Here is a 26786-nt window from a genome sequence, read left to right on the forward strand (position 1 = left end):
TCTGATGGTAGCAGTGGAATTTGAGGCAACCATCAGTTCTGAGCGCTCTGCAACCATTATCTCTTGTGGAGGCTTTGATCACAGTAGATTTGTCCCATCCATCTTTCATTTGCTGGGTCCAACATGTCACCACTAAGGTAAGCTGGTCTCCAAGCAAGTACCAGCCAAGCCCAGAGGGATTTAACATCTAAAAGCAGATGAAATGGCACACGTGGATGCGATAAGGGTAAGCAGTGATCATAGTTACCATTACCTCCAGGAACACATGAATGGGTGAATCGACTCTCCCCAGGGTACTCCCCCAAGAGTGCTGACTGCTGTATAATAGACAACAGAGCCCTGAATGAGGTGGGCTGTTCTGAGATAGCCCTCAGCTAACTGGCCCAGGTCTAATGGGACTACAGCAATGATTTCCAATGACCAATGGACTAAGTCAGTTACTAAGGGTGTCTCTAGGTGGGCAATAGTCCCCCAGGACATGGGAGTGGGTGAGGATACATGGAAAGCATCTTAAGGGGGTGCAATGTAGCACCATCACTCCCCCTCATACAAAATTGTAGAACAAGAAAGGTGAATACAGGAATTACAACCATGTCAGGCTGAACAAGAAAGTGTCCAGTGTAGGGCTAGTAATTTGGATTTGTAGGTCCAATTTTCTTGGCTTCTCAGGCAAGTTTGACTAACAGGCAGGCAATAACCAGATCAGATGAGATACTCTTCTCCAGGAGAGAGATGAGCAGTTGATAAATCCCGCTCCACGGAGGCATACGCCGAGGCTGAGGGTCTCCTACACAGCGCTGAACATGAGACGTGGTTGAGATAGCACCACTTGGGTGCTCATGGCCCACCAGACCCCCTGGGCTTCAGGAAAAGGGGGGCAAAGCCCAAGTTCTCCCATGAACTGTCTCTCTAACGAATCACTCACTCGGTGTCTAAGATTAGCTCCTTCTGGCAGCTCCGACAGATGCAGCTGCTGGGTAAATTTAGATCCTTAGTGAATGCGTTATTTTCTCTCCCGGAGCATCCAAGTCAGGAGGGCAGTGCAGAGTCACTGGGCTTTGCCATGTGAGTCACCCACTTCGGGAGGTGGGTGACTTTGTCCTCCCGGGCAGCTAGGGACCTGAGCTGAGCCACCCGCAGAGACAGAGCCCTTGGTCTTGGCAGCTCAAGGTGGCTTCAGCTGTGCCAGGACACCCGCATCGAGAAGAGCTGAATTTTACGCTGGGAGGAAGCACATCATGTCATAGCTGTTCTGGTGGTAAAGAGTAAATCTGAAATAATGGAGATGCCAAGCAACATCTACCAAAGGTCCAGCAGCAGATCTGTGTTGAAGGGATGTGCCTGGTAGCTGAAGGGGTTTTGGGGATGTGACTAGAGATGTTACCAAGGCACAATACCTGCTGTTACTTCCAACATTTTGGGTCAAGCACCTGGAAATAAAAACTACATGGATGAAAGTTTGATGGCAGTAGACTCGTGATATTCCACCACTACAAAGGTGGAGTCAAAATAAAGGTGAATATGAATCAAGCCGCAGCCAAACCTCCAATTTGGTGATGCCGCTAAGGTGGGTTTCTATCAAACTCAGCAATGTCTTATCTTGTGTCACAATTAGGGGTGGGAGGTGAGGACTTGCAAAGAGAGCCTTGTGTCTCTCAGCTCTGATGGCAATGCGTTACCCAGGGTGTCACCTGCATTACAGCAGCATAACTGGTGCCACAGATTTCCAATGTTTATTTACTACATAAATAAATGACATTTATCAAGGACTTCACAAATTACTTTGGCAGAGCTGGAAGCTGGCTAGGAACCGATCCTGTTTCATCCACAGGGAAACCAGAACACACCAGCACCAAGCATCTCAACCCACATTACAGATTCTGCCCTCACCAAACATCAACAGAACTCAGACATAAGGCCACTGAAAGTTACTCTAAAGCATAAGAGAGAGTGAGCTATTTTTCAATTATTAACCCACCTTTCCCCCAAGGCACTGTGTTTCACACATGTACATTTATTCAATGCACTCACTATGCAGTGTCCCAAAGTCTACTTCTCCAAGGAGTCCATCATGGGCTTCCCCTCTGCCACCGAGTCCCAAATCACTGCCCTTCATTCAGGGTCTTTCTGCTTTGGTTGTACATATGTGTGTGTGCTCGTTCAGCCATGCGGTCATGGGCTTCGGCTGTGTGCACTGAAGTCAGTTGAGTAAAGGGATGGATGGCTGGAGATGAGTAAGAGTTGGCTATAGCATCTTCTGTTCCTCAGCCATGGGTAGGAATGTGAGCTTAAACCTTTGTTCATGGTGTGTAAAATATGCAAATGGGATTTGGTTTGAGTCCCAGGACACGTAGCACAGCAGGATGGTCATGGTGGCCACATCGGTCTGAGACCCAGCAGTGGAGGGCCCTTTGGATCTGAGTTGGGGCCTGGGGACCAAGCAGTTGTGAGCCATGTGACCTGTACACGATGTGTGATGGCTGTGAAGCAGGTATGGCTCCCGCACTCTCATTAACTATGCCTGATGTTGGCACTAAATCATTTTTTTCAAGACATTTAGCACTGAAGGGACCTGTTTTGCAGAGATCGTAACAGCTATCACTCTGCACGGCTGACAGTGGTAGGGAGATAATTACCCTTCAATGTGCTGTTCCCGGTCCTCCTTCCCTTTGCTATAAAGACTGTACTATTTATTTATTAGCCTCTTGGTAGGTATAGATCATGCTGAGCCATTTCACATGGTTTACTGCGCAACCATAGATGCTGAACACTTGACAGTGGATGTTGACCATTTCTTGTAGTGAAAGAAACATTGGATGTTTGGGCTGGAAGCAACCTGGAGATGGTCTGCTCAGAGCAAGCTCAGCTCCAGCTAATCCCTTTCTCATAGCTGTGTGTCTGGCCCACCCTAAAACCTTCATCCGTGGGACTTGGAGAGTTTCCTCTGGGAGACATAGGCTACAGGTCCTGCGGGAGAGCCAAGTGCTGGTGGACCAGGTGTTATGGGAAGCAGGGGGTGAAATCTCTAGGCCTGCACAATGTCCGAAGGTCAGAAAAATGATGGGGGTGGCTCTCGCTGGCATTAAAGAAATGTCCTGGGAGCCTACCTCAGCCGTCTGCCACGCATGGGGAGCCTGAGAAACGCCCACTGTGTCATAGAAAATCTTTCCTGCAGTCCGACTGTCAGGAGTGCTTGGAGAGCCCCTGCCAGTGGCTGGCCTGGCAGCGGTGGCTGGAGGGGAGACGAGGCTTTGGGACAAGCCTGCCGATGCCTCCCTCTACTCCACCTTTGCTTTGTTACACTTCTCCTCCTCGATGGCCAGGACGCGTTCACGCTCTTTGATCAGCTGCACTCCGCAGTACGTGATGAACCAGATGGATAAGGTGCTGACAGGGAAACCTAGAAGATGGAGGGAGACATGGTCATCTTGGTGTAGCTGCTTGCCTAACGGGGCCAGCTTTTCTCCAGCACTGCTGCCTCTCAAGTGGGTTTGGGATGCCCCACAAGTTCATGATGGCCAATGACATTTTCCATTGTGGATCCAGCCCTACAGCTTCACTGAGAGAAGAGAGAAATTCCCAGGATCAGATCTTAGATGAAGAAGTGCCTGAGCCCACCAAGACATCATGGACCACAGTTGATGTGGGAACATGCTGGAGTGGCTTTGAGCACTCCCTTACCTCCAAAACTCCTTCTGCCCCCCAAGTTCAGACTTGGTGTGGTTGACTTTCTGCCCATTCAACCTGCCCATGTCCATCATTGTTCAGCACTGTGACCTTCTGGAAGCTTTGTGCCCCACTGATGCTGAGGATCAACCCCAGCCTTGTCCCATACCTAGTGGAGACACGCTATGTGCCCAGGAAACCTATGGTTTTGTCACCTAGGTAAGTGACTGAGAGCCGGGAGCTCTCCCTCCACTTAGGAAGGGTCTGACGGCATTTGTAACCACAAGTCTGGTATCCACAGCAGAAGAGAGACATAAGCTTTGTACCTGCTAAAACAGGACCTCTGAAATGAATAATGCAACCAGCAAAAGCCAGCTAGCTCAGCGGGCAGGCACTTCTGGCACACTGAGCCCGCAGTGTCACATTATCCATTTCCTACGCCAGCCCCGTCCCGGAGAGAGCTGGAGGACACGGGCTCCCAATGGCTATTTATACCTGGGCTGCTCAAGAAGACTTCAAAATAGTGCCGCCATCCACTGATTAGAAATGTACAGATAAGACTGTTCATTAGGAGCCTAGGATGAGGATTTGTACCTGTCACCTTCAGGTTGACGCAGGAGTAACTGCTAAAGCAAAAGGAGATGAGGTAGGACAAGTAAATCCCTTTCTCCAGCAAGGGGACCATTTCACAGCCCACCTCGGTGGGGCAAATGTGACCTTTGCGTTGCTGCAAGGAGTCTAAGTCACAGCGTCCGGCTGTGCTAGGAGCTGTACAAGCACACCTGGAAGGCAGCTCATACCCCAGAGAGCTCACACGAGAAGGATGGGAGCTAAGAAACAGCTTCCTGCACCTTTTGAACAATAACTAAGCACACTGGGAGCCACGTAACGAGCCAATGGCCAGGCCACCAAGAGGATTCGGAATTTCCAGTCCTCAGCTCCCCTACCAATGTCCCCACGTCAAGACAAGGGTGCCTTGATGGGGAAGGCTGGTAGCATCTTACCCGTCAGAAGAAGTCTCTTGGTGACCAGCAGTGCAAACTCCAGGCTGTTGAGGGCTAGGATGTTGTAGAGGACGATGGCCCAGAAATTTGCCGCCCCAAAAACTGCCCTAATCCGCCGAGACATGGCCGCTGACATTTTGGCCTGTGGAGGGGAGAGGAGCAGAGAGTGAGGAAAAATGGGGCTGTAAGGAAAGGGGATGCACTGGTCCAACTCCAGCCAAACTCCAGCTGGGATCGCAGAGGGGTAGGCAATAATTAGAGCAGCCTTTAGTGTCTCTGGGATGAAGAAACATGATGACAAGGTAAAACTTCTGTTCTGCGGCTGGATTCAGATGCATTTGGGACTCTGGACTGGTGTTTCAAGGTCCCATGGGTAGGGGCAAGATGTCATACATGGTTTCATGCTAATTGTAAAGGCAAGTACCGCTTTCTTCATCTGTTGCCTGGGGTAAGCCATTCCTCAAGGCAGATGAATGCTGTTGTATACCAGGATTATTATTAGCCCTATGTGCAAATCACTCCCAACTCCTGGTAGAAATTGTTTCTTAGGAATTAAAAAAAAAAAAAAAAAGCTGAAAACTAGTGACAGGAGCGGAGTGAAATTGTCACTGGCACATAATCCTCCGGAGCAGCTGCTGCGAGTGGAGCAGGGAAGTGGTTTATAGCAGTCTTCAAAGAGCACGATGAATCCCCAGGCCACTTAGTGCTGAGAATTGCGGTGCCGCAGGGAAGGAGATTTCATTGCCTGCGAGTGCTATAATCTGATTAAAAGTTCAACAAGGAGAGCAAACGGGAGGATTGCTCTCCGAAGTTTTTATTCAAAAGGGGCCTTTACTGAACCGGTTTAGGATCTCCAGACTTTAGGTTGGGAAAAACAAATAAGAAATGTAATTGTTTCCAGGATGGCATTTCCTAAGTTTTTCTTCCAACATGTCCCCGAGGCACCTTGGTCCTGAACAGAGACAGGGCACAAAGCTTTGGAGTGGTTGGAAAATAATTAATTCTAGTACCTAAACATTTGCTTTTATCAGAAATCGGATCAAAACCACTCAGGATGCCAAGATGTTTTGCAGAACAAGAAGAACGAATGATTTCCATATGGAAATGTATAAACATTTCCCCACAGACAGACTTCAGGTTTTGTGTCCATCTGTGATACTTTGATGCCTTGTTGGGGCTGCATTCCTGGTTCTCTTGGACCTCCGTTTTCCCTCTGAAAGCTCCACACCCAACCTAAATTTCCCATGAAGCTTCATAGGGGCAGGTGGGAATTTGCTCTTGGGTGGGTGACACAGTGCATAAAATGAAGGGATACAGAGCACCGGGACTGTGCTGCCCTTGCACGGCTGAGTAGCTGATCACAAGGATGCTAAAGGCCACAGGAGAGAGCTTCAGGTCTCCAGGCAGGAGGCTTGGACATGTAGCTGCACAGCATCATCAGGGATGTTGCTCCTCAGTCTCAGCTGAAAATGGATCTGACTTGTATAAACAAATTTGAGCTCTGTACAGTCATGGATATTTTCCAGCAGCAGAGTTTGGCCCCAGACCCATTGATCTTCCCCCATCCACTTGCAGCCCAGCTCCTCACCTCCAGTTTGGCAAAAGGCTCCAGCTGGAAGAACTTCTGCACCCAGAGCTCAAAGTTGAGGCCAAAGCAGTTGAAGACAGACCAGATGTAAACGATCTCACAGGGCCCCAGCCACAGGGTGGTGACAGCAAAGGTGGCGATGGTGGCCATGAGCTCCTTCATGACGTTGTCATGGTTCTCTCCAATGTGGTCATACACGTACCTAACGGCCAAGGAAAGTTGTCAGTGCTCTTCATAGTCAAGGACACCCCTCTGGAGTCCCTTCTCCCACACTCGCTCTTCACAGGCAGGTCAATCTAGAGCACCCCAGTGAGAAAGGAAGGATGTTTTGGCTGACACATTCTAGCAATAAACTGATTTTCGCTACAGTCCAGCTGCTTGTGGCTTGTGTTCCTCACAAACCTATAGCTCCTTAAGGACAAAATACCACCCTTTCCCCCTCTTGCAGGTAAAGAATTAATAAAACAGGGGGATCTGTAGAGCTGCAGGCTCTCTCAGACTTGCTGGTCCACAGGATTTCATCACAGAGCAGCCACCACCTTCAGTACAGGTTTGCTGGTGTGTACTCACGGCTGAAGAGAGCTGAAGGGCTGAGGGAGATGTAGATGGAGCTCAGGCCACCCTTGTTATCCAGGATATGGGAGACCTGGGCTCAATTCCCCTTTCCCCCTAGTGGAATATGAACCTGACTCTTCCTCCCTTGAGGGAATGCTAACCCACCAGACTTAAAGGGATTTCTGGGACAGGACTCTCTTATTGCCAACTTTGGGGGGGGCTGTTGCACTTTGTAGTGATTAATTCAATGGTCTTAGGGATAAACAGACCAAATATGACTCCACGCCATAGTGGGAATCACCCAGACGAGAGGACACCTCAGCTTTGGGATGAACAGCATTTAATGCTTCACTGCTCTGTGATGAAAGAGAAGACCTTGAACCAGACTAGAGATGGTTGATGAGACACTTACTTGCATAGCCAGTCATTAATCCCTCTGTCAAAATGCCTAAAATGCAGATGATAAAAAGCACGTTAAAACACACAGTGTAAAGACACCCTTCCACGCAGCAGACAGCCACAAAACGAAGGCACCAAGGCCCCTGGCGAGGTACATCTTGAACCTTGTTCACAGCAGTTCTCCATGCTCCTTCCTTGAACAGGTCCCACTATGGATGTGGTTGTAACCTCTCTCCTTATCTATTGCTTCCTGCCCAAGAATATTTCCCTGGGCTATGGCCAGGTCTAGACAATAGGTTCAGTATAGACTGTTCAATGTAGGTAGTCTCCAACTTATGGGCCAGCTGCTCAGAAGTACAGCCCAGACCTCCTCCCCGCCACGCGCGTTTCATTCAGGTCAAACATAGAATCATAGCATCATTAAGGTTAGAAAAGACCTCTAAGAGCATCGAGTCCAACCCAACACCACCATGCCCACTAAACCATGTCCCTAAGTGCCTCATCTACACGTCCTTTAAATACCTCCAGGGATGGTGACTCCACCACTTCCCTGGGCAGCCTGTTCCAAGGCCTGACCATGCTTTCAGTAAAGAAATTTCTCCTAATGTCCAATCTAAACCTCCCCTGGCGCAACTTGAGGCCATTTCCTCTTGTCCTATTGCTTGTTACTTGGGAGAAGAGACCAACCCCCACCTCGCTACAACCTCCTTCCAGGTAGTTGTAGAGCGCGATGAGGTCTCCCCTCAGCCTCCTCTTCTCCAGGCTAAACAGTCCCAGTTCCCTCAGCCTGTCCCTCAGACATGCTGTCTGTCTTCGTTAATGCACGTGGGGTACTCACGTTTCTGCGAAGACGTAGAGCATGGTGATGCATTTTGGGGGCTGGGGTGGGTCCAAGTGGTCCAGTCTGGCGATGGTGTTGACGACTCCAAACATGACAGCAGCTTTCACCCAGTCATACACCAAATTAGAGTAGGCCAAGCCAGCTGGAGCAAAAATGAGAGTCAAACAGGTGAAGAGGAGCACGGGATGTATCGCCTTCAGGATTTTGGGGGACATCATGTTCCGTGGGAGCATGTAGTCTATTGCAACAAACATAATACTGAGAAGACAGTCTACTGCTGTCTTGGACCAGCAAAGCTTTTAAAACTAAGTAGCTTTTTAAGGCGCTTGAACCAAATGACAATATCTTCTTGGGGTATTTGGGAGCAACGGTTTATTGGTCTTGGTAGTCCAAGAAGCTCATACAGATCTCATTTCTTCCAGCACAAGATCTTTCTTCCCCTCTAAGGCTTGTTAACTTATGACAAACTCATCACAGTTCTCAACTCCGACCTCTGAGGTTTTATTGACAACTTCATTGAAATGCACCCCGTCCCACCTCCTTGGGGCCATAGATGTAACGTTGATGCTACAGCAGAGCCAGGGCCAGGACCTCTGTCTTGGAAAGGTGTCTGACACTGGAAACAATCCTCGCAGGAAAAAGACCAAAGATTTCAAATTCCTATGCAAACAGGAGTTAAAATGCCCCCAACTTGGTGGGATTCAGCTCACAGATTAAGAGCCACACAGTGCCTCCATGGGAGCCATGCCTGAGCTCCCACCGTGGACAAGGCAGATCTGGTCGATCCAGTCAGCAGAGCCTTCAGAGGAGCTCAGCTCCCTCTGGAGTAACACACATGCTTGGTCAGTCCACCCAGGTCTCTTAGGACACCCTAAATCAATGCTAGTGCCATTCTAGCTGCATTAGGATTTTCTCCTGGCCTCCAGCTGCCACTCTGGAGAGACATGGGGCTTCTCCAGCCTCTGTTTGCCCTGTGCCAGCCCCGTGTGGATGTCAGATACCCTATGGCATCTCAAGTGCTGCCATCAGATGTGTATTTGGCCAGCTGGAATCCTCCATCCAGCTGCCAGCTGAATGCCAGTGCTGCTACCACTACTCATCCCAGGAGTTTGGAGGTCCCTAGTCCAGAGCACAGACAATGTCGAATGGAGATCAGGTCCCTCTGGACCTTGTCCATTTAAGTGTTGAACATCTTTATTTTTGGAGAATCTATAACCTCTCTGGGCCCCTGTTTCAATGTTTGACCACTCCAAGAAAAAAAAATTCCTTACATGCAATCCGACTTTGCCTTGCTGCACCTTGTTTGCTGTGACCTGCTTCTTCCCTGCCAGCCTCCAAGCAGAGTTCACCTTCTCTACAGCCCCCTTTAGGCAGTTGAAGACAGCAGCTACAACTCCCCTGAGCTGCCCTCTGTACAACCTACGCCCTGCAACCATTTCAGTGGCTCACAAACACCCATTATGGGTGGCCACCTGTGAAGGCATCTGAGATACCAGATTGCAACAGCACGGGGTTGATTTTTGGAGGTTCTGAGCTCCCTTCCAGTCCAGACAAAGGCAATGGGAACAGCTTGGTATTCAGCCTCTTAAACCACGAGCCAAATAATTTACTCCAGGACCCTATGAGGGGGTCAAACCAATGCCACCTGACAGACCCCAGCTCTGTGTATTGTCAATGGGAAGAAGGGGGTCTTTACCAAAACCTGTCCAACATAGGCATTGACGAGGCCTCTCAATGGAGATAGATGGAGATCTGAGTCACTCACCAGTGCCCTGATGTTGAGTACAGATATAAGCGTGTCCAAGCATGGCCACTCACCCAAGGACCAGTCCGAGAGGCGGTTCATGAACTTCAGGTCAGAGGGGAGGGTGAGGATGTAGAAGAAGTGGAAGAAGATATCCACAGCGATGATGGCTCCCGCATGGAGCAGGGCATGGACCCGGATGTTCCTCATCTCGTCATCTTTGCGTTGCAGCTCTTGAGTGCTCACCTGCCGGGATGGCAAACCAGGAAAGGGCTGAGCTGAGGGACAGGATGGGCAGATGTTCCTCCATCCGGAGAAACGTTCAAGGTCCAAATTCAACACTGTCCTTTAGAAATCACACCATGGACTACATGGCCAAAATCTCCATTGATTCTGGAAGACCCAAGGGACACTAGCTCAGGTGAACACATCCCCAGGGAGCAGGACATGTCCCATCCACAGCATCCCTCCAAGACCCCTGCCTCAGTACTGAGCATGGCAGCAACGTGCCTCCTGGATCACCCTCCTAGCAAAGGCTGTTCCCATCACTGGGGTTTCCAGCAGAGCAGGCACATAGTGTGACACAGCAGTGACAGGTCTGGCTGTCCCTAAGGCATCCTAGGTGGGGTGAAAACCATACCGACCAGGGAGCCTGGTTTTATGCTCTTTCTGCAGGGACATGTTCAGAAAGTCAACTTTGCTTAAGGGTGGCCCCTTGCACAGGTCACTAACGGGGAGCAAATGTCCATACCCATCACATCTACAGGATGCCACATCCTGTAGGGAAGGAATCTGCATGCCCAGGAGAGGTTGGGAGCAGGGCTGGAATCCCACCTGACAGCTCTGCCAGGGCCAGAGGCATATTTATGGCCAGGGTCATTTGGGAGGATGAGGATGAGGATGATTGATGGTCTTTGGAGCTTCTGCTGCAGACACCTGCTGTAAACGAGAGGGAGAGCTGCTCGAGGGGCCATCCTGAATCGGTTGGGACCTGATCGATGGGGATTTCATCTCCGCTGTGTCTTGTACAAACAGGGGCTGGGCTTTGCCTCCAGGAGCTGTCATGTCTCTGGCTGTTGCACTATAAAAATCGTCAGAGCAAGCTTTCGGGATTACACTGGGCAGACTGATGTCCTCGCTTCCTCCTCGCCGTAAAAATTGCTGCTGTATTCAAAATCCTCTTATGTTTATTACTTTCCCTTTATTTCCTGTAAGAGGTGGGAGCTCTCCCAACGTAATCCGCAGGCTGCCGCACCAGCCCCGTCATTAAATCCAGATGATTCCCGAGAATTAAAGCCTTTGCCAGATTTTTTCGTGTCTGTTACACGCCAAGTGCTTTAAGGGTACAAAGAGACTGCTGCACCCTCAGCTAGAGGAGGAGCCAAGGGAGGAACGACTCTGGCATGGAGACATGTGGGAGGACACAGAGCCCCCCTTTCATAGAATCATTTAGGTTGGAAAAGACCTTTAAGATCATCGAGCCCAACCGTTAACCCAGCACTGCCAAGCCCACCACTAAACCATCTCCCTAAGTGCCACATCTACACATTTTTTAAATACCTCCAGGGACGGTGACTCCACCACTTCCCTGGGTAGCCTGTCCCAATGCTTGACAGCCCTTTCAGTGAAGAAATTTTTCCTAATGTCCAATCTAAACCTCCCCTGGAGCAACTTGAGGCCGTTTCCTCTCATCCTCACGTGTGGTGCAGCGCTCTGCCACCACCCCCTTGGGATCAGGGCTGTGTCCCCCACACTTCCAGCCCTACAGAAGCGAATTTGTTCCCTTGATCTTAGTAAGGAAGATGCGTTTCAGTTCAAATGGGGCTGGCCAAGCCCTGGTACAGATGGGTTCCCATCACACATGCGCGTGCAAGGGCTCCACCAGGACGTAGCACCAGTAGGAGCTAACTGAGCCATTCGTTCCCTAACTGAGCCATCCACCCCACCCTGGGGAAGGGATCCATCTGCCTGCTCCCATAATTACTGTTGGGCAATTAGGAATTCACCTCTGCAATTAGCTGCAGCTCCAGCGGTGCAGGGGGGCATCTAGCCAGGAGATGGCAGTGGTGGCCAGGCCAAGACAGGACCCCTGGCTGGGGCATGGGAAAAAGGAGTTGGGGACTTACTCCCTGTGCCTTTGGAGTAAGAGTTTTAAGCAACAGAGGGCAAGGATTCCGCATTAAGTGGCTATAAACATCATGGTTCGGGGCTGTGCAAAAGGAACAGGACCCTCCAGATCAAGCCTTGCAGGAGTGGTGGGAGTTCAGGTCTTGGAGACACCAGCAGTTTAATGCCCTGATTTACAGATACCTGGCTGCAGTGTTAGAAGAAGCCAGGGCTGCCCATCTCATAGGAAAGACTGATGGAAACTGGGGAAGGAAGAGGAACATGGGGTGAGGAGGGCACTGACACCCCTCCGGAGGGGGTTGGACAGTGGAGCTGCTGGAGCCATGCTTGCCTGGACTTCAGCTAAGACACAACTGGAAAGATGAAGTCGTAGGATGAAACATTTCTTCCAGCAGCCTGGGGAGAAGAGCCCAGCTGGGGCCTGGTCATCCCTGGTGCTTGTCTGCTGAGAACGGGCTGCTGGTGGACTCAATGCACCGTGAGCATCCCTCATGGGGCACACCAAAGCTGACCTTATGATCTTCAGGGTCGATTGCTATAAAAGTCCTTTTAAATAGATCCTGCAAGACCCAAGGGATCTCAGTCCTGCACTCTCATCCTTTCAGCACGCAGCGAGAGGTTGTTCATGCCCCAGGTGAACGAACTAGCAAGGAGTAGAACTTGGATCAGGGTTCATCCTGCTCACTGGAGGAAACAAGACCAGTGCAGACCCTTCCTTAGGCAACCACTACCAGCCCAACGTTGGAGAGAAAGTGCTGGACTGGGTGGGTCTTTGGTCTCCTCCTCACCAGGGAGGCTCTGGCTGCTCTCCCCTGCATTCACAAATGTTTTTCCAAAAAGCTCTTGCACCCAGATGCCAATTGGGGTCCAAAAAGTCAATGTGCTGGTCTTCTTTAAAAGAAAACAAAGGGGTGGTGGCAATCCTTCCCAGCACGGTTGCTGACCAAGCAAGAGGTCTCTCCCTTAGCAAGCAGTACCAGTTTGCTTTGATGACCAAGGTTGATCATTGGTGTAAAAGGACGTTGGGATGGAAAAAGGGAGGAGGGAAAGAGCACTGCCGTTTTGCTTGATCTTTGGGTGTGAAACAGCCCCAGAGGTCAGCTGGGCCCAGCCTATGCTTCTGCTGATGTTTTCCACTGCTGTTTGGAGTCTACTCTTCAAAAAGTGCCCTTGGTTGTATGTGATATAGGCAAGGACTTGGGGCACCAGGGTATTTCATGGGGAGCAGAGGAAGCCCCTGGTTGCTGAAACACAGCCTTCCACCCCATCTTACTTATTTCTAGAGAAATAACTTCATCTTAAGAAACACAGACCACCTCCAGAAATTCATGCTCCTTGGGCGAACCAGCTGGATGGAAACATGAGACTTCCCTTGCTCTCACAGCCCCCAGCGTGCAGAGGTCCCACGGATGGGCACCACGTCTGGCACTTCACCGTGGCCTCCCAGCACCGCACAGTGGGGCAGCGTGGGGCTGCTGGGGTGACAGCGCATGGAAACTGAGGCACTGAGCAGTGCAGGTGCCCAGCGAGCAAGGACATGAGCCGAACCCTCCCCTCCTCATCCCAGCATGGTGTTTTCACCACAGCAACGTCTTCCCTCCTGTATTGATCAGTGGAAATGGCCAAAAACCCAAAAGGGAAGGTTAAAAACCCATCAGTTTATGCCCCTCCCCCCAGAAATCATGGCATCGTTGCGCAGCCCAGACAATGGCCACAGACTCTATGTGACCACGAGAAGCTCTACAGCTATTTGCACCTTCACTGTGGCAAACAGTGTTTTTTTGTAGGCATTAAACCCAAGCAAATAAACGCAGGGAGAGGTCCTCCTCCAGCCCGGCCTCAGGAGCACTCACCTGGGCATGGAACTGGTCAAACGTCATGACAGGCCCAAAGAAGAAGAAAGGGAGGTAGAAGTTGTACTTGAGGAGGTCGAAGATGGAGTAGATGCCCTCTTTCCTCTCAGAGCTTTCCAGTGCAAAGCTCATGCAGCGTATGATGGTGAAGCTGCTTCCTCCATAGAAGAGGACATCTTGAAGATCAAAAGCTCCCGTTACAAACCCACTCTGGATGAGAAACAAAGAGTTACCACCAGGAATGTGGTGTCACTTCTGCGCTCCCTCGCTTTGTGGAGGACATTGCTCCCAGGGCAGTAGGCAAAGCCTCTAATTATGCTCCAAAACCAATTGTCCCTGGAGTTAATGAACTTTGCTGTTGGAAGGGGAAAACTGGGGCTCGGTTTCCTAGCTGGCTCCTGCATCCCAGAGGAGCCAGGAAGTGGTAGATCCTCTTGGCCGTGTCTTCACCAAGCAGCTGTGGCCCACGCAGGCTTTGGTCTGGGGTGGGAATGTCACCCTGTCGGAGGGACATAACCCTCCCCAGGAGGTGAAGGAAAGCCAGCACAAGCCTGATGGAGAGGGGGGGAACGCATTTCAGGAGGTAAGCAGCAGGCAAGGACAGGCAGCACTGTCCTTCAGAGGGACTGAATAGCTTTATAAGGTCCTTCCTGGACTTCTCTCCACCCACCAGTGAGAGAAAGTCTTAACCGGGCAGAGACCTAAGAGATAGGCATAGGCGTCATTGAACTCATCCCAGCACTGTGTTACAGGTGGGGAAACTGAGGCACAGGGCAGGAACACGTCTTGCCTGGCTGACAAGCTGTTGCCTGAGCAGCAAGAAGGACTCAGGTGTCCTGAACTCTGGCCCAGCATGAAGCCACCAAAACATGACAGAGCCTTGGGATTATTCCCAAGCTCAGCGGCACAACAGTCCCCTCCCTCTCAACCCCTGTGGGAGCTCTGATACAGCCAGGAGAAGTGCCCAGGGTTTGGGGGTGCCCCAGAAGCCCTCCCTGGAGACAAACCCAAGGAGAGGGACACAAGTGGGCTGGAAATGAGGCAGATGGATGGTCCGAGACAGCACCTACCTGCCAGGAGCTGAATGGCTCCACCTTGAAGGAGGCGAGACAGCAAAGCCCGGCCACATAGCAGAGCCACTTCTGCTTGGCCAGCGCAACGGAGTAGAGGACAAGGCAGTGGGAGAGGATGATCATCAGGTAGACGAGCCCCATGCTGCCCAGCACGGCCAGGACCCCATACAGCATGTACACCACAGCCCGGTGCTGCGAGAAGAGAACGGCCCCGACCCGTGGTCAGCTTCGTGAAAGCCCCAACCCTGCTCCCCCTATCCTAGAACATCCCCTCCATCCTAGAACATCCCTCATGCCCCCTCCACAGATCCCAGGTCATCCTGGTGCTTTCAAATCCATCCCACCACATCCCTGGCTCACCTGTGGCACCGTCATGGAGCAGATCTTGCCGAAGAGGACATGTCCCGAGAGGGCGAAGATGATGACGTTCCTGAACGAGGTGAACCACATCACCCACTCGAAATCGGCCACGTCCTGCGGGAGCAGCACCGGGCACCTTACTGTCCCCAGCCCTCACCCCCCACCCCGACACCCATCTGGAGGGGAAGCCACACAATTTTCAAAGCCTTTTCTTCCCTTTTTCCACCCAAGGGCTCCTAAGCACTTTAGCTTGGTCATAAAACCCCAGGAGAGATGCACAGAGGTTGCTCGTCTCGGTGCACACAAAGCAGAGCATCCACGGCGCTGCAGGGTTGATATTTCCCTGACTAGTTCTTTAGGGAGAAAAATAGGAGTCACGTGGACTTTGCAAAAGTGTGTCAGCAGCAGAAAAACCAGCTCTGCTTCTCCAGCGGTCAGCACCGACCGTGTCGCCGGTAGCTAGAGAAGACTGAGTCCTTCCTCCGCTTACCATCTTCCTGCCGAAGTAGTGCCAGCCCGGCTTTATGCCACCCCGAAAGGCCTTTCTGTTCATGCTGTCTGCAAAAGAACCAGAGTTACGGGGAGAGGAACAGCTCTGGGAAATGGGGCCCGGGTTTTGGGAAGGCAGGGATGAGCCATCAGGGCTCAAACACCCCATCCCAAAAGTGCCTAATTCGCATGGACAACTGTAGGAGTCAGGTACCTCCACCGTTTCTGCAAGAATTTCCAGCAAAGCCTTTTTGCAGTGCACATCCCTGGGAGTCCCGGCTGATCCCATGAAATTTTCAGTTTTTTGGGATTTCCAGACAAAAAAATTGGGAACCAGCCCTTTGTAGGCAGGGTGGATGCCCGTTCCGGGCAGTGGCTGGATGAGCTCAGCCTCTTGCTCTGAGCCATGGAAATGGGGACAAGGGGGTAACCAGGGAAAAAGGCAAAAATCCTTTCTGAACCTCGCAAAGGATTCCCAAGCTGTTCTTTGCAAAAATTAAAGCCAGGGATCTGCTGCTGGTATCGAGAGGTGTAAAAGCAGCCGCCTTACATCCATCCTCCCTCCCAGGGCCCCCCCCGGGGGGGATGCGATGGGGAGCATTACCTCTGGATGCTTCGAAGATCCCGCTGCCGCTGTACACCACAGCACACGTCACGACGAGAGCGTAAAACCCCAGTTCATAGCTGGGGAGCATTGTTTTAGCCCCCATGGTGGCAGGTTACCACCCCAGCTGGTGCAGGGGATCCAGATCTGGGAAAGGGGAGGAGAGGAGAAGAAAAAAACACCAGGGGTGAGGGCTCACCTGCCTTCCTACCCCTCAAACACCCTAAATTGCTGCTGGTCCTCAGCAGCTTTGCTTTGTGGGCTTCCTTGAAGGCTGGTAGCTGAAGAGAAGGAGAAGATGGTATCACCTGGGGCTGAACCCTGGGACACGACTCAGGTGTGGGGAGCTGGGTTGCTGCTGAGTCCTGCTGCAAAACCCACCCAGGAACCAGGCTTTGGGGGCAGCTCAGCCAAGAGGTCCTGATAAAGGGCTCTTCCCAGCGAGTCGCATCCATCCCAATATTCAGAGATGCTCCAGCTGCCCAGAATGGGGTTCCTCCAGCATGCCCCTCTGACGTCCCCCCTAATTCCTAACTGGATATTAGGATAGAGCACGAAGATGCCCGTGTGGAGGGGACATGATGGGATGTCCCTACTCTCCTGCCATGGGCTGCTGCTCACCTTCTGTGGGGTTTTGCCCAAACTCGAGCTCTTGGGGGTCTCCTAAAGCCCCTACTCCCAGCCATGAGCCTCAGGACCCCGCAGGCACAGTTAAATCCCCCGGCTGCTCTGCCCAGCGGCATCGGCAGGGCTCGGGGGATGCCGACGTTCAGCCCCGCAATTAGCCCTGGACTAATTACTCCTGGCAAGGCTAATTAACCCCGGAGCGACTTGCCTTTCAGCCCGCCCCGAGCTCTGCAGCCTCCCGACTGCGTGTCCGGCAGCTGCTAAAAAACGCAATTCAGGGCTGGAGCAGGCGGTGTGCGGGGGGGAGAGGACAGCCTCGCCGGCGGGCATCCTCCGCCGGCACTGCCACCCACCCGCGAACATCCCCCGCGGGTGGGGGGACCCCGCGAGTGGCGGGGCGCAGCCCCTGCGACGGCGCGGGGCGCTTTGAAGGGAATAAGGAGCGTAACTCTTGGTTTTAGGCAGCAGAAAAAGGCGACCCGGTCACCCTCTGCTTTCGCATCTGCATCGCAAAGCTTTATTTAATTTCTATTTAATTTCTATTTTTTTTTTTTTTTTAATATTATTTTAAGAGCTGGTGGAGGGCGGGGGATGTCGTTGGCAGCGATGCGGGGTGACCCCATCTTCCCCAGCGCTGGAGGAAAGGCTGTTCCCGGCGGGAAGGGCGCTCATCGGGCTGGGCACAGCCCCGGGGGGGTGCGGGGGTCCCCCCGCGGCCGCTCCCCCGTGCGGGGCCGCTGCGGGCGGGCGCGCTGCCACCAGCCTGCGGTCCCCCTGCGGCGGGAGGGCACTGGCGGAGGTGGCTTTCAAGAGCCTTTTTTTTCTCCTTTCTACGCTTTTCAAGGCTTTTTTTTTTTTGGGGGGGGGGGGCAAGACCATCCCGCAAATGAGCCGGGCGGGAGGCGGTTAACGGCCCCCGGTTGCCACTTTGGTGGGGACCCCTCGGACAATTTTAGCTCTGATTGCTGCCGAGCAGGTGCAGGGGGGGGGGGTTCCCAGCACAGCCCCCCCCACCCCCAGCTCCGAGCCGCCGCGGGGCAGCAGCATCCTAACCCCCTCCCCGCCGCCCCCCGACCCCCGGCCGGGCTGTGGGAGCAGGCAGAGGTGACAAAAAGCCCTGGAGCTGCGGGAGCAGCCTGTCACCACCCACCGTGTCCCCCCGCCCCCCCCCCCAGACCCGCATCGCCCCCCGCTACTGACCTTGAGTCCCGGGGCCGCGGGTGGAAGTGGGCGAGGGTGCGGGGGGTCCGGCACCGCGACGGGGGGACGGCAGGAGGGGGGAAAGGGGTGGGGGGGAGCGACGGAGGGTTTTGGAGGCCGTTGGCTTGCCCTACAGCATCCCTCAGCCCGGCTGGAAGGTGGAGGCGGGGGGGCGGGTGTGTTTTTGGGCTGCCGTCCCCCACCTTGCCCCTGGAAGAAGTTTGGCCGGGAGTGGAGCGGAGCAGGCGGGAGGTATTTTTATTTTAGAGCAGCACTGCAGAGGGGGGCTGGTTCAGGAGCTGTCTGTCACAGCAGCTGCTGGAAAGGACCTGTGCTGGCTGCCAAAACTCACCCCTGGGCCAGGGAGCACGGCCCGGGGGTGGCCACGGGAGCCCCGGGGCACGGCAGCCCCCACGCAGGGACCAGTTCCCTCCCAGGGGTATTTCGGTTCCCGGCTTTGAGCCCTGCAAGGGAGGGGGTAGCCCCCATCATTTTGTGCAGGAGGGGAGGCAGCTATCATTGCATGGGGATGGGGAAACTGAGGCACAGAGCCAAAAGGTGCAATTCCTCCCCGGCTCGGGCAGTGTTTAAATCAGCACAAGGCTCGGAGGTTGCAACATCTCTACAAACCATCTTTGGGGTCTCCTTCTCAGCTTTTGGCACCTGCAAGAAAAACAGGGGCTAGGAAGGGGCTGGGTTGGGTTGTGGTCTCTGTTATTATGGGATATGCAAATACAAGTCAGCCAAGAACAAGTCAGGCCCGTCTCCGTGTCCTGCGCCAGGCTCTTTCTACCAAACCCCTGTGAGATCTGAGGAGAGCTCACACTGGGGCCGATGTCCCTGAGCATCTCCTGGCTGCCTGTAGGGTCAGGGGGGAGAAACAAGGCCGGGAATAAAATCCAAAACCCTGGATTTTATAAATACCTCTGTGGGTTGTCTGCTTTGGGGTGAGATGAGACGAGTCACGTTCTGGGCTTAGGAGGGAGATCTCCAGGATGGGCACCCTTCGGGTCAGCCCAGCTTTGCTGTTGCACTGGCCATGGACAAAAAGGCTTTTTAGCAGCATTTTTAACCTGGTGTGCACAGCGAGAGGCTCTCCATAGAAAGCCTTGGCGATGGCTGTATGGCCAACAATTTCAGCACCTAACGAGCCACTTTAATTTGCAGCAGCCGGGGTAGGACTTGGCTACCTGTCCTTCAGATGCACCGGAGCCCCAGCTTTCGTCCTGCTGCCGCAGCTCAGTCCCTGCCCAGGGACTTTGGCTCTTCAGACCTTGGCATAATTGACTGGGTACTTAGAGGCGAAGTAATTAAGAGATCGGTGTAGATAAGCACAGCGACACAATTCGTCACGCTCCGTGCGCCTGTGGAAGGCAGGGGTGTATGGGCAGCCACGGCCATACGTCAAGGAGCCTCAGCAGGAGGGAAAATTGGGTCCGTCCCCCCCGCCAGCGGGTGCAGACGGACATCGGCTCGCTGCGGTGGGGGGGTGGCATAGGAAGGCAACGAGCAAAGGGGCACCGGCGGACCGACGTGTCCCAAACCCGCTCACTCCCCATCCTGCCCCGTGCAGAAACCAAAACCAGCCCCAAAATCCTTCTCTCCAAGCGTCTGCTGCGTTGGAGGCACAAGGGACCCCACTGTGTGGCCACGGGGCTGGAGGCGATGGGGATCTCGCTTTCGGGGATGCGAGGGATGCCGGGGGGGGGCTCCAGGGAGTGGGTCCCGGAGGGCAGGAGGGTGACGGCCCCATGGTGCTGCTCCCCCTGGGCACTGGCATCCGGAGAGTTTCGGGCTGATCGTAGATTTTTATTTTATTTTTTTTTACTCCTGAGTAATTTGTGATCTTGCTGGATTGAAAATACAACACAGGTGGAGGGCTGGGTGGCGGTTTTTCATGAGGCTCTGGGAACTGTGGTGATAAAAATCATTTAGCTTTAATTTATAGATATTACTAAAATAAAAAAAAAAACACGCTCTTGATTTCTAATATACTGAGATTTATTTTTAATGTGACCAGCGTGCCTTCCTCGGCACAGGGGACGCCCCCGTGTTTTATTGCCCCAGTGCTGGTGCTTTATGACGAAGGGCTGTTAATGGCTTTGAGCCAATTTTAATGATAGTTTTTTCAAACATCTGGTGGGTTGCTGGAAGTTGTGGCACAAGAGCTGAGGCCAGGCCCCTCTTTAGTGTCCAAGAAAGCGAGAGGGAAGGTCCCAGTGAGGCACGGCACAAACTGGAGATGTTTGATGGGGACACCAAAGGAACCTCCTCCTGGCTGCTTGCTCCTGCCTTACGCTGCTGTCTCCCTGCTGCTGGAGCAGCTCTTTGTGGGGTGAACTGGAAGGAGAGAGGGTTATAACAACCCACAGGGGTTGTTTTATACTTAGGTTGCCCCATCGGGTTCCCCATGCAAATGTGTCGCTGGGAACATGCCAACCCCACCAGGACCTCAGCAGGCACCTCTCTGCTAGCAGGATGGCTGGGGGGGGATGTGTGGCCCATCCATCCATCCATCCATCCATTGATCCATCCAAGGTCACCCCCAAGACCCCTCTCAGCACCCCCAGAATGGCTCTACCCGACCCCCATGTCACACACCAACCCTATCAAAGGTCCCAGAACCTCCTGGGGAAGGACTCTGAAGAAGGGGTCCCACCACCTGGCAGGGACAACCCAGCGTCAGGTCAAAGCCCACTGCCTTCAGCTCCTCTCCTCACGATCGCCTCCCATTCCTGAGAAAATGGCCCAATTCGGTCAATGACCCGGTGGGACGGCCCCCCTCCTCTCGCTGCCACGCTGCGCCCCGCAGATAACTATTCTTGCTGACTCTAAAGCCCAGGACTTCACCCCCTGCCCGCAGATGGGTTTTGGAGCTGAAAGCGGAGACGCGTGGGGATTGAGGTGGCATTTGTTGAGCGAGGCCACCCCGTCCCATGGGAGCAGCCGGCTCGGAGCTGGGCTCGGAGGGGAGAGGATGAGGGGAGAAACCCAATACCCTTCTTGGCTCAGTTGTAGCTTAATTTAGAGCGTGGGGGCTCAGATAGAGTGTTCTTCCATTTAAAGCCGAACCTCATTCCTTTTGTCATGCACGGGGCGATGGCCCTGCGGCTTGCAGGGCAGTAGCAGCTGCTGCTGCGGCTGCCGGAGGGGTTGGCAAAGCAGTTGCCAACTTAGTTCCCTTCTGCCACCAGCTTCCAAGCCAGTTCACCCACGTGAAGGACTGAAATCCGTCTCCTCCTCGCACCTCCGTCCTGCTTTGGAGCCTCGGGGAGGGCACAAGCCACCCGCAGCCCCAGTTTGCGGCTCTAAATTGGAGCCGTTACAGCGGGATCGGCTGTGACCTGCTGGCTGGTCCTCTGCCACTCGGCCGAGCGGAGCCCAGGGCAGGGAGAGCTCGCCTGCGTCGATACTGTCTATATTTAACCACGCTAATGCAACTTAATTCACGTTGCGGCCAGTTTGGAAAGCTGCGCTCTTGCGATGCCTGCTCTTCGCAGGTAGACGCCTCGCAACAGGCCGAAAGGAAAACGATGACAATTCATCAAAGGTCATTTATTCCCAGCGGTTCAGCTGTACTTTTAAAATCGGATGCATCCGTCAGGCGCTTTCTGGCTGCTTCGCGGAAGTGCTCTGCCCAGCTCCGGGGCAGGAGACAACCTTTGGCTCAGCCCAAGTGTTTGGAGGACTCGTATCCTTAGCATACATTGCCTAAAGCTGGCCAAATCCTAACAAGGAGTGTCCGTAGCCTCAAATACTTGCAGCAAAATTAACCTTACGCTGTTCTTCACAGCTTAACTGCATCCACCAGCCTGTGCCAGCGATGCTGAGCCTTGTCACCGTTAGCTTGTCACCACCATTAGCCACAAGGAGAGACTGAAAAAACTCAGAGCTTATCAAAAAGCAGCCTGTGACGTGACTTTACACTGGATGAAGGCTGTCCCAGCGAAGAAATGCTGGGTTCTCACACCTCTTTTATCTAGTGAAGAAAGGCGTAACGATGACTGGCTGCAAACCGAAGCCAGAGAAATTCAAATGAGAATTGAAGCACGGGATTTTAACGGGCTGGTAATTATCCACAAGGATAAACTTCCAAGGAAAGCAGGGGGTTGTGGAGGTTTCAGATCAAGCCCAGCTACATCCCTAAAAGAAATGTTGCAGCTCAAACAGCACATCAAGCGTGCTGGAGAGATTCTGTGGCTGAGGACCAGCGGTATGGGTTTTTGCAAGCAGTGAGGAAAATATTTTCACTGTTTTTATTCTCCGAGTGATGGGTTGGGACATGGGGCTGCAGCAGCCAGCTGAGCTAGGGTCGCTGCTTCCAAGATCCGTCAGGTTTCTTACATTCAGCAATAAAATGACATGCACTGCAAGAAAGTTGGTCTCATATCTTGAAAACCGGGAATCGGTTGCTGCAAGAGTCAGCACAGGGAGAATTCGAAGGCAGGTCACTCTGTGAAAGTGCAGAGGGAATTTATTTCAAAACTAAGGTGAAAACTGAAAAATCTGGACAATTTGGCCTGTGTTCAGCCCCCCTCCCCCCCACTGCTCTGTGATGGGAGACAGACTGCACATTTCCATGAGAAAGAGTTACTTACAGGTACGGGCTCTCTAAATAAACTATTTTATAATGTCTTAGTTCCTTCTTTGTCAAGGCGTTCGGTGGTGCTCTGTGTGTGTTTGTGCAGAAAAAAAAGAGAAAATGCTTCTGTGCAACCCCAAACAAGCATATGTTTGAAGAAATGAGTGTTACAGCACTTGTGAAGAGGTTTGCACCATGTCCTAGCGAGCCATATGTGTTCTGTAACATACAGCACTCCCAGTTTCTTATCTGCATTTCATGGGTTGATTCATAGCCACCCCAGGAAGAACGTTGAAGGAGAGTGGTATGATATTCACTGCTTCATCACGGGACAGGAGACAAATGCTGACTGTGTATTAGAAAGGATGGCGGATTGCCTCTCCTGTACTTATGTGAAAATATTATTGATTCACACTTGTGTGTAAGCGAAATCAGAATCTCCAGCTGCAAGCTACCAGCCTGAATTTAGCAGGCACCGCATAGCAAAATCTCCACACCTCTGCCACAGCTCAGGCAGCTCTTCAGAGGGATCCGTTTGCTACTGCAGGTCCTTACAATATCTGACAGAGGTGGGCTGAGTTCTTCTGTTTGGTCTGCTCACTCTACCCCATGCTACATAATCGTCAGGACGGAGTTGAACAGAAAGAAACTGCAGCTCACTTGAATGAGACTGTGTCTGTCTCTCGATCCAGGATTTACGATTCCTGGAGTTGACGGGAGGAGAGGGTTGCGGGTTGCAAGATGCCTTTTCCTCTGATGCTACCAGCGGGGTGAGCAGGAGGAATTTGGCAATGAACTGTTTTGGTCCTGCTTTTTGCGAGAGACACCTGACAGCTTTGCTATAGGTGGCTATAGGCCAGCGCTGGGGGAGCAGAGCAGGGCTCTTAAGTACAGGGAGGGTTAACTCTCAGGCGCTGAGCTGCTTCTCGGCTAATGACCTCCTCCATCAGGGACTCCATTAACTGTTTGAAGAGAGACATCTCTGAACCTAAGCAGGAGGAAGACAGGGATGACACCACCCTCACCGCGTCTGGAGTAACTCCCGCTCTGCTCTCTTTTTCACTCTGCCTTAACGCAGGACGCAATCCCTGTTCTGGGGAAGGGAGCAACGGCTTGCCTGCCCACAAATCCACTTTGCACTGGTGGTGGCTGGGGTTAAAGTCTGACGAACTTCACACTCACAAAAAGAAGTTGACAAAGCAAAGCAGAAAAAGAAGAGCTTTCAAGACTTTCAACCGAGAAACAAAGCAGCACTGTACAAAAATGACCAGCCCTCCATTTGCTTGTAATCCCCGAGGCTAGCTCGCTGCTGGCAGGCTGCATGTTAATGCCTTATTAGCTTGCGCTTGGTGTTCTCACCATGCTGCAAGAGAAAAGGACAGAGATGCAAGGGTTTTCAGCATCTCCAAAAGTCCCACCACTACTGCAGTGAGGACCTGCCTGCGTTTTGTTAGCATTTCTTCCTAGCCAGAACAAGACCTGCCTGACGGATGAACGCAGAGACCCAGAAATAGAGAATTCATAACCTGGATGGCAAGTTTCGTATGGAGTGAGCTGAATTTAAGGTAGGTCTGACTGACTGCAGGGGTAATCTGCACAGTCTACCTTTCCAGTGGGAACTCCACTGAGTTTCAGAAAACTCTGCTGCCAATATGTTCAAGCAAAGAAACAGCTTGGAATGGTAAGTGGAACCTCCTGCAAAGTTCACTTGCAGGTATTCACAGGCCAGGCTAATCCACTCTCTGAGCACTTAAGGACCACAGAAAGCCTGAGACAGACAGGTATCAGTGTGCTGATAAAAACAGAACTCGGTTTGTTCCTGGCACGACTTTGGAAGGGGGCTGGCATAACTTTTGTATAGCAAATTCCTTCATGAGCTGATAAAGGCAGCAGCATATTGAATACCGAGCCCTCTCGAGGAAAACTCTGTTGAAACTAGGGAGGTTTTGCCCAAAATCACACTGCAGAATTGCAGCTTCCTAAACTGCACCAACTTATGCATGTGCAGTCTGAGAGCCAGCTGCTTGCTAACTCTTACAGACAGAATTTGCTGACATGCAAAACCTTCACTCTTTTTGTATTTCATCTCCATTTCTCATCCCCTTCTGCAAATGCTAAAGAAATGACACGATCCAAGGCTGCAAAACTACACTGCCACTGCATTTCAATTCATGGGCACGATGCCTGGGCTCTCTCCCTGCTTTGCAGTCCAAAGGACTCTGAATATCCTGCTTTAACTCTTCTCTTCTTTCTGCTGCCGAATGACCTGTAAAAAGATATCTTTCACTTGGTCCATTGTGTCCTGATACAGTTTAAAGTCTTCCTCTTTCTTTCTCACAGTAGTCTCCAAAGCGGCCTTCAGAGCTTCGTTCTCATCCAGCTGGATCACAAGCCTATGAGGAAACAAAAGGAAAACTTTCATGCGAGCTGTGGAGCTTCAAAGCAAATTAGAACAGTGCTTCAGCTCTGGGGAAGAAAACCTCTCTGGTAATTTTATGACAGGCATGAGAAAGAGCAGACTTAATACTTGTTCCTTCTCTCTTTGAGATAGAAAAGAGTATTAGATGACCAAGATACTTTTCAGATCTGTTTTGTTAAAGTTTATAATTTTATTTTCACTAATAAGCTTGCAATCAATGCATAAGGAAAGAAAAAGGAAAAAAAACGTGTCTTCCTTGCACATGTTTTGTCTTGCTTAACATTTGCATTAGCTTAACATTTCTGGGTATCTGTATAATTATTAGGAAATTTGTGTAAGAATGACATAGACAAGCTCAAACCAGAGGATCTGTGACTTCTACAGAGTTTGCTAGGTTTTATCTTCTGAGGAGTGGGTGCAGGTAATATCACTGTTAAGAGGACAGCTATGAATTTTAGCTATTGCAAGTAATAGCACGGAGGAAGGGAAACCATACCTTGTGCTCAGCTCCTCTAGCTGCGATTCTAGAGGTAACTTGGAAAGCTGGGCTGCAGAGAGCTCCTTCCTATCACTCATATTCAAGGTGAGTCTTGGGTGACTCGCAGACTGGCCTGTAGATTTAATCACAAAATGGAGTTTTAGTAAAACAAGCAACCATTTTCACTTGGTAGCACACTGAGTAAATCTCAGGAAACAGTGAATAAATACTAAGGAATCTGTTAAGTTCTATGTATATCCGTGAAGATACTGTAAATATATAGGACAGACTTTTATTTTAATCTCCTTTCAGCAAAATGAAGACATGATGAGTTTGCATTTCTGGGCTAAATGCAGTAATATGCGTGCCTATCTATTTAGAGAAGAAAAAAAATCATCCAAAATATTTAGGTGGCCAAAACAATTGGTAATAGAAACAGTTGAAAAGGATTATTTTGAAGTTTATCTTGTCATTGTGTTTCACTTAAGATTTTGGCAACTGTTGCTTCCTGAATGCCTGTGATAATGTTTGTGTGTGGCACACACTGAAACAGCTTTCGTAAAGCACTTTGATCCTCAGCATAAACACAACACAGGTTAAATGCAATAAAGCACTTAAACATGTACTCAAACCAAGGTTCTAAATCAGGAATGCTTTCCTAAATAAAGGCCTACCCAAAACATACAGCATTGCTCCTGTCATTTCAAAGGGACACAAAAACATTTTCCAGGATTATAGAGAAAATATAATTCAAATTTACTACTGGGATTGGAAAAGCAAAAAACGGTGACCGACCAGTGGACCCCTACAATGGAAGAAGGCTCAGAGAAGACAGGCAAGGATGCTCAAGAAGCTCAGAAAGGAATGTAGGAAGTGACCACAGCTATTGTAGAGGATGCTGACCTTATCCCAACACCAAGGGGACTGGAGGGTGATCTTTGCTGTAGATAAACGGCTGAATCAGTTGAGCAAATGTAAATGGCCTTCTCTAAAATAATCAACAGAAAGCACTATCTACCTTGAGCCAGCTAGACCAACCTGAGGGAAGTGTATATGTGGTTCACCCCAATATAGAGTGTAAAAATCAAACAGCCAGCAAAATGAACTTCGAAGAAAACAGGTTTGACCTGGCTTCAACCCCTGTATTCCTTTCCGGCAACTGGGGACACCCAGCCTC

The 26786-nt window shown here is 51.5% G+C and overlaps 2 protein-coding genes across 4 annotated transcripts in view; both read right to left on the reverse strand.

Moving 5' to 3' along the window:
• Window positions 1–1713: 1713 nt before the first annotated feature.
• Window positions 1714–18363, reverse strand: HHATL (hedgehog acyltransferase like). The gene is made up of 12 exons (XM_075140819.1): window positions 18131–18363; window positions 16304–16450; window positions 15701–15768; window positions 15211–15324; window positions 14848–15042; window positions 13778–13987; window positions 9872–10043; window positions 8051–8195; window positions 7226–7261; window positions 6259–6460; window positions 4671–4812; window positions 1714–3400 (listed from the first exon to the last, which is right to left on the reverse strand). Exons 2-12 carry the CDS (start codon window positions 16407–16409, stop codon window positions 3279–3281), a joined length of 1512 nt encoding a protein of 503 aa, XP_074996920.1. The 5' UTR covers window positions 16410–16450; window positions 18131–18363; the 3' UTR covers window positions 1714–3278.
• Window positions 18364–20109: 1746 nt separating this feature from the next.
• The window catches only part of CCDC13 (coiled-coil domain containing 13), a 37876-nt gene continuing 31199 nt past the window's right edge, over window positions 20110–26786 (reverse strand). For all 3 annotated transcript variants that reach the window (XM_075144331.1, XM_075144333.1, XM_075144332.1), the window contains 2 exons: window positions 25628–25742; window positions 20110–25105 (listed from right to left, as the gene is read on the reverse strand). In XM_075144331.1, coding sequence (XP_075000432.1) covers window positions 24946–25105; window positions 25628–25742 — 275 coding nt within the window. In that variant the 3' untranslated portion in view covers window positions 20110–24945. The remainder of the gene's footprint in view (window positions 25106–25627; window positions 25743–26786) is intronic.

The sequence above is a fragment of the Calonectris borealis genome, chromosome 2 (assembly GCF_964195595.1).
Source record: "Calonectris borealis chromosome 2, bCalBor7.hap1.2, whole genome shotgun sequence".
Taxonomy (NCBI): Eukaryota; Metazoa; Chordata; class Aves; order Procellariiformes; family Procellariidae; genus Calonectris; species Calonectris borealis.